A 12,142-nucleotide genomic window follows, 5' to 3' on the forward strand; every position below is an offset into this window, starting at 1 on the left:
GCGCGAATTGTTCCGCTTGCAAGGCACTACCCTCAAACGTAGTACGGCTTACCATCTGCAAACCAATGGACAAACTAAAATCGTGAACAAGAGTTTGGAGACGTGCTTGCGTGCTTTGTGGCGGGGCACCCCAAATCTTGGGAAAAGTGGCTTCCTTGGGCTGAGTTTTCCCATAACACTTCTCCTCACATGTCCACTAAAATGACTCCATTCAAAGTTCTTTATGGGAGGGATCCTCCACACTTACTTCGTCTTGGCAGAGATCCGGTTGATTCATTGGAAGACTTGCTCAAGGTGCGAGATGCTATACTGGAACGCCCTTATGGAAAACTTGCTGCCAGGTTCTATGGGCCATTTGTGGTATTACAAAAGGTGGAAGCCGTGGCTTATAAACTGAAGTTACCAGCGGAAAGCAAGATCCACCCGGTATTCCATGTGTCACAATTGAAGCAGGCCATTGGGGATCTACCAGTTGGGGAAAAAATACCCTCTCAGTTGTCTTCCGAAATGGAAATGATGGTGGAACCTGAGGAGCTACTGGACATCCGCATGGTGCAGGATGGAGACACTGTTCGCATTGATGCTTTACTCAAATGGCAGCACCTCCCCCCCTTTGAAGCTACCTGGGAGGATGTGGAGTCCATCGGTGCCCGATTCCCTTCCTTCCACCTTGAGGACAAGGTGAGTTTTCTGGGGCGGGGTATTGTGACGCACCAAGATAAGCCACCTGTCAAGTACACTTATTCTAGGCGTAACAAGAAAAGGAATATTGTGGAGAGAGAAATAGTTTGTAATAGAATGCTGTGATTGGTTACTGATCTCAGAGCTGGTTACAAGAGGTGAGTGGGGAGTAAGAATAAAAGGGGGCAGAAGGTAAGAGAGAGACATGAAAATTTCGAGTAAGTTCATTGTAGTGGGAGAAACCTGAGTCTCTCGAATACTCAGTTGTAACTTTTTGTTTTGCTGATCAATCAAACTACCCTTCCTTCTGCCTCAATCTTGCTGTTATTACCCCATTGTTGTGGTGAGCTTGTGTTGCAGGAAGTCAGATCATCACAGGGGCCAGGGAAAAAATTAACATAAAATGATATAAAACATAAAACAAACAAACCGATATACTTGTATGCTCACAAACTCTAGCCTCTCAATACCACTGTATTTTTTAGCTAGCAAATGTATCTCCCTATTAACTTTTCATCATAATTTATAGCTAAACCTTTAGTCTAAGACTTTTGTCCATAACAGAGAGGTCTGACCTTGGTATTGAATCTCGATGACAACAACGTTACAAAGGCCTTAAAGCATACACTGGATTAGGGGTGTTAATGCGCCAGTGTGGCTAGCAAACTATTCGGGTTCGGCGCGGTCAAAGCTCAGCTCTAGCTTAGTTTTAAAAGCCGCGAGGCGCACCAAGGCGCAAAGAGCAAGGCGAAGGGAGGCGCAAGGCGAAGGCGAGGCGCACCTTTGGTGAGAAACCTTAAAAAAGATATTATAAAGCATATTTTACAGTCAATACATAATAATTAACAAAGTATTAGCTGCTGTAATTAAAAAAATATACCTGCTGATTGTAAAATTAGCTATTTTAAAATATACCACTACTGTCAATAAAAAAATTCTGAACAATGCCAACAAGAACAGGATCAGAAGTGAGGTTTGTCAAGAAAATAAAAAGTGCAGCAAAAGTGAGCACAGAACAGAACAGAAGAGATTTGAAGAAAAAAGAAGAGAAAGACAAGAAAAAAAGAAGAAAACAGAAAAAAAAAAAAAAAAGAAAAATAGAAAGAGAGAAAAAGAGAACACGTGAAGTCACTATTCCTCATTTTTTTTAGTGGGGTAAAACTCACAATAAAGTAATTAACTGCCCATGCTCACTGCAGTTGGATCAAGGAACACTAACGAAAAGTTCGAAGCGAAGATAGCCGGCAGATCTACCAAACTGCTTTACGGCGACGGCTACCGGAAATTTATACCACCAGTAACCATGGGGCAGTCTGGTCGGCAGTCACTGTCATGAAGATTGACCTTCAATTGTCAACTTTTACCAAATCCTGAGAAGTAGGGTTTCATAAAATTGGGGATTTTCGTTTTAGGATTCAACTTTAAGCAATTTTATGCAATTAAATGCTCGATCTTGCTCGAATTTAACACTAAAGCATGAGTAAGTTGTAATTTACAGGAAAATTGATGATTTCTAGTTCTAAACTCAAATCTGCTCTTTCTATCTCGTGTTTTCCCAATAAGCGTCCAAGGTGAACTGCCTAGCGGCTCTCCGGAGGCACGCACCTCCTTGCGCCTATCGTAGGTCGCTTCGCCTAGGTCTTCGGATGCGATTTTCCTCACGCCTGGACTCGCCCCTCACCTACGCACGCACAATGCGCGCTTTTTAAAACTAAGGACTCGAAAGGGCTCGATTCGAGTTTGAGATCAGCTCGAGACCTTCATGAGCCGAGCCCGAGCCTAATAGAGTTCCACTAGAAAGCTCACAAAAAGGTTTGATCAATTTTAAATTACTATATTAAAAAAAAATTAATCGAACTTGTACCTTAAATAGTATATATCTAGGATCACTAAAGTCCCACATTGGCAACTAAGAATTACAATTATGTTGCTTTCTTCTTTTTTCTTTTATTTTTCTCGCTAGAATTTGTTTTTCATACAAAACTTAAAGTCCCACATTGACATTTTAGTAATGCTAGGAGGGATATCAAGTTATAAAAGCATATGTAGAGTGAGTTAGTTTATATTTAACAAAACATGGAGTCCCACATCGAAATCTTAGCAATGGTAAGAGAAAAACCAGTTATAAAAGCATGGGTAGATGAGTTTGTTTTTCTTTAACAAACCAAGGAATCCCACATTGAAATCTTAGCAATGCTAAGAGAAAAACCAAGTTATAAAAGCATATGATAGGTGAGTGAACAAGCTCCCCTACTTTCTTAGGCATACTTTGGCCTATATGGTTGGGCCTACCACCTAAGTGTAGCTTTAATTATCGACTTGAACGTATACAATTGGGCCAAAACCCACTTTTTTAAAATTAAGTTTCGAGCCGAGCCTTGAGCCAAGCTTGGACTTTGTCCTCTTAAGCTCGAGCCGAGCTCAAATATTTGAGGCTCGTCGAGCTCGAGCTGAGCTTGACTTGAACTGTTTTTGAGCCGAGCCTAAGTATGTTCGATCTCGGTTCGGCTCGTTAACGCCCCTACACTAGATAGGCTGCGACTTACGTAGACAATCAACAGTGCCCGCAAAATTCCATGACCGCATGCGAGATTTTATATCATGGGTCTAATACATGTTCCCCTTGAGATGACAAACTTAATATTCCAGACCACAATTCTTAGTGTCCATAAGCTATATTTTTGGCGATAGTGAGCATAAACCACAAGTTCCCCAGTTCAGTAAGAAATTAGATATCCCTATCGAAATAATCTATGAAAACTCCTAATATTGCGATCTTCGATAGTTAAATACACTTCCACTTGAAATGGTTCAATACTTCAATCACAAAATAACCCAAATAAGACAGCAGAAATAACAGCACTAGAACCTGAGAAACCAGCAAAACAGTGCACATTTAGGATCAAACCAACTAAAAAGCCACACCATAGATCTTATCCATGACGAATAAAATGCTGCAAGGGATCAAAGGTTGTAATTGTGGAAAAAAGAAGAGTTGCCTAACTAATCCAGAATTCTGACATTGGACAAAAAATGATTCGATCATCTATTACTAGATACTAGATACTCCCTCCGTTTCCTAAAGATCTTCCCTCTTTCCGTTTAAGTGCGTTTCCAAAATATCTTCCCTCTTTTACTTTATTCCTTATTTGGAATTTTTTTTCCCTTTTTACCCTCTCATGTCCCTATCATATGGTCCACCATTACATTATTAATTTAATTTATCTCCCTTTCTCTCTCCTACTTTAACCCTTTTTATTTGTTTATTTATCTTAACCCTTTCTCTCTCCTACTTTACCCACCCCACACCCCACACAAGTGGATCCTCCTTGGTATTTGTAGGAACAGTAACAAGGAAGATCTTTAGGAAACGGAGGTAGTACTACATAAACATGTTTTATAGTTTGTTCAAAAAATTGCAACAGTGTGAAAATTATTTGCATGTTTAGCTTGTACTCTCATGTAAAAGGTCATGCTTCATGTGAAAAAGTCCTGATAAAATATTTAATACATTCTCAATTACCACATGCAATGCTGGATTACAGAGATTTACGGTTTGAAGCTATTGTAGAAGTCTTTCTCACTATTATTTCAAGGTGAGGAAATGCCCTTGTAGTTTCCCGTTACATAGTTCACTGGTGGAGTATGTCTTCTTTAAAAGAGGACAACAAGCTCATCTAAGTTCAAAAACATAGCGCACCTAGGCATTGTGGAGTTCAAAGCAATTAAAACAACTCCTTAAGCAGCCAAATGTCACTCAATAAACCCCACATCTAGCACCACCCTTCTATTCGACAATTACTTATGTCGGCTTCCAACATGCACTCTGATGTCCATTTAGTGGCATAGAGTGAACTTCTACAACTCCTAACGAAGCATCAAACATTATTTTCATTCATTTTTTGGTAACTAAAGTAAAACAATTACTATAGACTAGGATCTCAGATCTCTAAAAATATATGTATATACTTCCAATATGTTCTAAAACAATTTAGATATTTGCATCACATAGGCACAAATTAGATTACCTGGTGAACATCATTAACAGGGATAATGAAGGTGCTGTTTGCAAAGATGGGAAACACTTTAGGGTGGCCAGGATATCTTCCATGTACGTCTGAAGCAAGATGAAGTGTACCATTACCCTTCAAAACAATAAAAACCTCTTCGCATGAGTGCCTGTGAATTGGTGTGCGTGATCCAGGAGAAAAGGTTTGAAGCCACACCTCAATCTGCCAAAATTACAAAAATATGCAAAATTAAAGCCATAACATGGACCATGAACTGCATGTGTTTTCACCAAATATATACTACAGGGATCTTAGAGCCACAACCACGACGATTCAAATTCTGAGGTGATCTCTTGATATTGTCTAGATAAGGTAAGCTCTTGCTTTCTATAACGTTGTAAGGGTCTATTTTGTTCAACTTATTTTCTGAAAAAAATTAAGAAAAGTTCATGAGTTAAGCAAATTTCAGAAAATTAGGATAAGTTCAGAATATTCAGAAAAATTAAGAGAAGTTCAAGAAGTTCAGAAAATTTTCAGTAAAGCTCAGGGAAAGTAAGATAAATTAAGGAAAACTAAGTTGACCAGAACAGGCCCTCATTCCCTTTAAAAGGGGTTGATTCAGATCACCGCATTCAAAGAGTATATGCTTTTATGCTATAATCAAAAGAAAAATAAAACTGAATTCCTACATCATATTCATGCCCACTGCCAGTGCGTTTTGTTAAGGGTCGATCTTATTATTGCATCCTACAATGAGAACAGGTTGCAGTCATTTTTGGGCACAAATCTGTATAATTCTAGATTTTCAAGTCACATAATTAATGTAGCTCCTGCTTTTAATTTGTTTTCAATGTATCTCAATAAAATTTGATTTAGCACTATATTACAGCAAAAAAGGAATTCTAATCAGCCATGCAAGAGAAATCAAAAGCAGCATATTTACAAAGATAGAAAAGGGAAACAAAGTCTGAAAAGAAGTGACGGAGCAAATAACCAGAGACAGAACAATTGCAATCCAACACAAATTTTGTGCAGGTACAGCATTTTATAAGAAAATATGTATTCCTAGATATCATCTCCACCTCGCGTGTATGCGCGCCCGCAAGTGCACGCGTGTCTTCATATACATTTCTTCAGTCTGTAAATAATAGTCCGGGTGTCTCATATGAATTTGCCGAAAAGCATAATAATAGTACCAATGCAGTCATTTTCCAATTCTAGAATTGTGAAGAGATACTATTTCTACACGCATTCTGATAATTTTCAAGAATAGCCTAATACTCTAAAAAGAGCGACTTTCTCCCAAACATCCCAAAAAGTCAGCCACTATTATTTCCGATAGATGGATATCTATTACGTGAATGAAAGGGAGAAGCTAAACTAAAGCAGCTTTGTTATCCCCCATTAATTTGTGGCTATATCCCAACATAAATTCTTCAGATATTTACAAAAAGCTAAGTCACAATTGTATGCATTGTGGCTACACTCAAGGCCGCAAGACATCTTCACGTGCCTGTTTGCTTAGGCTGCACACTTTTCGAATAATAGCTGATTTGTGTTCGGAGAAAATCAATAACATCAAATAGCTTAAGGAAAATAATTGAAAGGAAACAAATAACAATATTATCCTTAAAACCCCCGTTTCCCACCAAATTCAGCTCCAAAAACTATGAAATTTTTGAAACAATAAAGAAAATAATAGAACATTAGTTCCTTCTAAAGATATATCAACTGAAGAAGGCAAGTCAACTACACCTTAAAACCAATAGAAGAAACCTGAAATCCTTGATTTACACATAGAACTACATGTCCAGAAGAAGCTTCATAAATCATCATTAACAGCATCCAAGCAAGTAAAAAGACATAGGCACTAGGCAGAGATGGTGATCTCCATCCTTCACCAATTCACCATTCTCCACCACTACCAGTTGGTGGAAATGCTAACCCACCATCCAATTGTACTAAGCATGGATCTTCTGTGTACAGAACTTTCAAAATATTATTGAATGGCATCCCCCACAAGCCACAACCTTGATTTAGAAAGATGTAACACAGGAAAGAGCTTCAATGAAAGCAGCAATGTTCTTGCAGAGACGGAGACGAAACAAAGTGACATTGAGGAAAGGCAAACAGTGATAACGCTGAACATATGAAAGAAAGAATACAAAAGACAGTGGTTCTTCAAAGCCTCCTTTATCCAATATAATTGGTTGTTTCACTTTAGAGTGTGGTTGTGGATAGAGCATGGAATCAAAAACTCGGCCGGTCCATCATGTAACGGACTTTGAACATGCTGTTCCATGAAATGTCATTACATAACACCGTGACAGCAATCATATACTCAACTCCGCATCGTCCGCTGCATAACCATGACTCGCCATGTTAGAACGTTCCTTTCCTTGTTACGTCCGTCACACTGCAACTCAAAAAACACTATGCACACACCAATGAAAGGACCAGAACGTGACATGGGCTTTCGAGTTGGGTAATGTATATAAGTTGTTGTCTATTTACACTAATAATAGGATGGGGCACACATGTTTTAAGTAATTATTCCTTCACCACATATACAACAATCAATCATATAATAGGTGTGGTCCATAGTTCGAAAATGCATCTTGGGTCACGATCGTAATAACGGTCATGGTGATGCGCAAACAGGGATGATGCGGTTGTTGTACCGCCAAATATCGGCTCAGACCATGAGATATCAAGGGATAAAACCTAAAATGCGTTTCTCTTACACCTTTACGATGTGGGTAGTATCCATTAGGTAGATCTAAAAATCTCAACGACTCGGGCAATACAATACGATACGATGCGACCTTGTTTGAAACCATGGTGTGGTCATATAATGTTGAAAGATTACTCCTTAAACTTGGACAATACAAACTTGAGGTTAGATATCAATTAGGGGTTGTTTGGTTCAAGATATGGAATGGTAATGGAATGATATAAATAGAGGAGGGGAATAATAACAAAGATACTTTCCTTTATTGAGTGTTTGGTTCAATCCAAGAAATGGAAATGAATGGTCATCATTACCACCAAGTAATGGATTTTGTACTTGAAGAGGAGGGGGAGGGAAAGGTAACACAAAGGGGGAATCCAAAAGACCATAACCATCAAGTAATGATAATGGAATGATGAGAGGTTGAACCAAACAATAAAAAAGGAATTCAGTAATTGATTTTGTTTTTGGAGCCCAAAAATAGTGAACTAAACAACCCCTGTGTATGAATTTTCTAAACGTCGAGTTAACCATGAACCGTCTCATTCATCCATTAAAATTCCGTGTTAGCAACATCCAACTGCATGCACAACTTTCTTCCTTGAGATAGAGCTAAGGCAAAAAGAAAAGGGAAGAGAGAAAAAGTAAGCACAGAGGCCAAAAGTTTATGTCTTTCTTCCTTTTCTTTTATTTAGGGTTTTTGCTCAATTGTAATATTACTAAACAAAACTATTTCAATTTCATCATTTAAATTACTTGGTTATTAGACAACTCTAGTTGTTTTTGAGATTTCAAGAAAGTCATGGCCTTTCATAATTATGATCCTCAATAAAGTAACTTCTAAAAGCTTCCAATATTCCTAACCAACCACAAGAAGTAACTTTTAACCACAAACTCCTTGAACCATATCATTAGAAAACATCACATCTCGAATCAAATCAATTGCTTATACAAATTTGAAAGAATTTAAACTATACTCTTTGAGCATTGCAACTGCATAGAGGACATACTTGTTCATTATCAATATATTTAAAAATCAGATTACAACCAAACTAAGTCAAGCCCACCAAGATCCCAACAAAATTTAAAAAAAAAAAAAAAACTAGCCAGCAAAGACTTACAAGAAAAGAAAAACCCATAAGTAGGATCGGGGCATCTAAAGGTGCAATGTTCTAATCAAAGCACTATAAGAAGTTAAAAAGGAAAAGGAAAGGAAATGAATTGATAAAGGGAAAGGGATTTGAAAACTACACAAAAACCCCTAAACTTGTTTTTGGTTGAGCTAATAAAAACCTCTCCAACCCCAAATCTCCATTAAGTCTCTCTTTATCAACCTTGGTTCCCCATCCCCCACTTTTGTTAACTCATCACACAACCAAATCCCTACCCACGGTCACCACAAGAGCACCCGAGCCTCACCACCAGCCACCACGAGCAATTCAAGCCACCGCGAAGGCACCATAAGATTTAAGCGTCAAACTTCACCTTTAGTGGTTGGATTGGACGGTCAAGGAATAATTACACCAGCAAAAATTATGTTATAGGCTAAAGTTGAACGAAAACCACCTTTTGGGTAGTTTATGCTAAACTATATCAATTCTCTTGGTAAAAATTGGTTTTCAAAGTGGTAGGGTTATCTGGTTGTGAGTGGTGAGTGGTGAGTGGTGAGTAGTGAGTAGTGAGTAGTGAGTGGTGAGTGGTGAGCAAATGTGGTGGTCTTATGGGTTTCTGGTGATTGAAGTGGACAAAGTGTGCCCTATCTTCAAATAAAAGAAGAAAAGAGAAACAAGGTAAGGGGAAGAGAAAAGAATTCTATCAAAGTGAAATTATCTGGCAGTAAAGTTTGTTATATAATCAGAAATTCCAGGATTATAAGAAAAAAGAGGTCCCTAGAAGCCAAAGGAACATAACAAGGACATAACCTCTCAAAGTATCAACACATAGGAATGACCAATTCACCTTCACAGCAATATTTGTCCACGTTTTACAATAAAAAAAAATTGAAAATATTTACACACAAAATTTGCCGACTGATTGATGAAAAAACAGCACCTGAGGATTCCAAATTATCAACACAACTTTGTGGAAAAGTATATGATTTCTACTATGAGGTTGCTGAAATTTGCAAGGCACTAGCTACTATGAAAAATAAAAATAAGTAATGAATGAAATATATAGTTGTAGCCATATACTTGCCTCTTTCATTCCGTGGAGGAGAGACCCGGCAAGGGTAATGTGAGAGAGGCCTTCTCTACCATAGTTACTTTGTGGAAGCTCATTTATATTCCTCACAAGTGGAAATCCTGCATCGGTAGCAAGCTAAAATCAAATCCTTTTCTATACAACATATATTCTTGCCCAGGAACATCACTCCTTCACTTGTACAACATTTTCCTAAGGTGCATTTTTCCGCCCTAGAAAATAGTTTAATCTAAATATCAAAAGAAAAAATAAACTAAAAGATCTCTTTTCTCAAGAAGTTAAAAAGGAATTAAAGCATTCAAGAATAAGATACTAGCATAGATTGGAATCAATGGACAACCAATAAATTCTTTAATCTAGAGCTATAAAAGGATTTCATCTTCTTGCTTTTACTCGCTCATTTTTCTCTATTTAAACTTCACTTTTACATTTATTTTTTCTTCTATCACGGAAATGATTTCTTGTGACGATTCATGTTAGCCGACCCCAAACCATTTTGGGACTAAGGCTTTCTTGTTGTTGCTACTAAAAGATATTTCAAAACATCACACTTTAAGTCACACATGCCGACAACAATGGGAGTCAATGCACAATAATCCCGATGTAATGGCGCAAATTTTTGGACAAGAAGAAGACGAAGAACTAATCGACTATGAAAACTAGTTAATGTTCGATAGTATTAATATTTTGCCTAGTAATTCAACTATCAAAACGTGTATTTTTTTTTCATTTCAGCAATGACAAATATTATTGTTGTTATTATTAATAGTATTAGTGTTGTCATCTATTAAAAAGTTTGTACTTTGAACAATGACAAATATTATTGAAATGTATACTTCTTAGGCTTGAATTATCATTGCAATATAATTAGCCGAATCATATAGAAAAAAAGTATTAGCAAAATAATAATTAGCAATATTAAAATAATAATAATAATATTATTATTATTATTAACAAAAATAATATTAAAAGCAATAGTAATAGAAGTAATAATAATAATAATTGTAAATTTGTAATCATGATATTAATATTTATAATAGTAATAGTAATAATAATAATAATAATAATAATAATAATAATAATAAGTATCATTGTTTTATTATCAGAGAATTAAATGACTGAACTGAATTGAACTGAAGTGATTGCAACTCAACCGAACTGAAAATAAGCTGGGGAGAACAAGTCCTTACCCATAGCCCACCTTCAAGGAAGAGTTTCTAATGGGAAAGATGCACCATATGCAACCCTGACAGATCACATCATAGCATACTCATTTCCCTTTGTACGCAACAAACAACCTACAAAACATACTAGCCCTCCCACTTAACCTCCTCAAAGCAATTCTCAACTTTAGTTGCTATAGCCTGGCAAAGACTGATTGAGCCAAACAAATATTTGAGCTTGCTGCTCCTAGAACATAGCCTTACATGCCCTCTTCAAGCAGGTAGTATCCTCGCTCTAGTCCTCTATTCTATGTTAATAGCCTAACCATTAAATTCCAGATGATTTGATTTTTCCATCTCATTATCACGCATAGTGACAGCACACTCCAAATTTGAGCATTCTATCCTTGTAGTCAATCCATTCCACAATCATAGCCATAATATTGATGTGAAATCGGACTCCTCTCATGTGTGTGTTTAGAAGACTCAATAACACAATGCAGCGGAAAACGAAAGAACAATGGATATAGACTCTTAGTCGAAAGAAAACCTCTTAAAACTAAAAGAATTGTTTAACTCAATGAAGAATGGTGTTTAGAATAGAATGAATTACAAACTAAAAGACTCCTCTTTAAGCTTCTAATTCGGTTTTAGCTAAGGAAGTGAATCTCCACTCTCAACCTTAACTAAGTGATGTGAATTCAAGTTGAAAGATTTGCTCTTAAAACTCAAACTCGAGGTAAACTTAGTTTAGAAGAGGATTAGCTCACAAGTCTAAACTAAGGGTGATTAATTGGTTAAGAGATTAGCTCTCAAAACCTCCTAATCAAGGTGATTAACTAGTCCCAACTAAGGTCCCTAGAATAATCTTTCAAAGAAAGTAAAAACTGAAACAGTTTTTGACTTAGGTGAAACAACGGTTTCGTTTTTTGATCATTCAACTATGTTCCCATAAGTTTCTGAACTTGAAACTTATATAGGTTACAAAAGGACATGTTGGCAGCAAGTTGCCAAAAATACAGCTTAAAATAATAAGAGGAGCTATGCTAAAAGTACAAGTTACTAAAAACTATCCAAAAACTACCACGTTATCTTGTTTGCACCTTTCCAGCTACTAGCCGACCTTTACTGTTTCCAAGGCTGGTTGAACATGAAAGTAGACATTCTAAGCTTTCCAAAACACTAAGGAACGTCTTCATTGGACCAAGAAAAGTGGCTGCCCACATCTTATTATCAACACGCTGCTGCAGCGCCAGAATGGCGGTGATGGCGGCGTCTACTTGCAACCTTTCCTCCTCATGAAGGAAAGCTCCTAATTGGCTGATTTTTGGTAGGCACCTCCTCATATATGTCTT

At 37.1% G+C, this 12,142-nt stretch overlaps 1 protein-coding gene across 2 annotated transcripts in view; it reads right to left on the bottom strand.

Annotated features, from left to right (window-relative positions):
• LOC104908873 (auxin-binding protein T85) overlaps positions 1–12,142 on the bottom strand; it is a 36,171-nt gene that overhangs the window by 9,142 nt on the left and 14,887 nt on the right. For both annotated transcript variants that reach the window (XR_008970467.1, XM_048633703.2), the window contains exons 2-3: positions 9,619–9,725; positions 4,710–4,913 (exon numbers count right to left, since the gene is read on the bottom strand). Coding sequence is in view for 1 of the 2 variants with exons in the window: in XM_048633703.2 (XP_048489660.1) it covers positions 4,710–4,913; positions 9,619–9,725 (311 nt within the window). In the remaining variant the exon portion in view is untranslated. The remainder of the gene's footprint in view (positions 1–4,709; positions 4,914–9,618; positions 9,726–12,142) is intronic.

This window comes from Beta vulgaris, chromosome 7, assembly GCF_026745355.1.
Source record: "Beta vulgaris subsp. vulgaris cultivar EL10 chromosome 7, EL10.2, whole genome shotgun sequence".
Classification (NCBI taxonomy): domain Eukaryota; kingdom Viridiplantae; phylum Streptophyta; class Magnoliopsida; order Caryophyllales; family Amaranthaceae; genus Beta; species Beta vulgaris.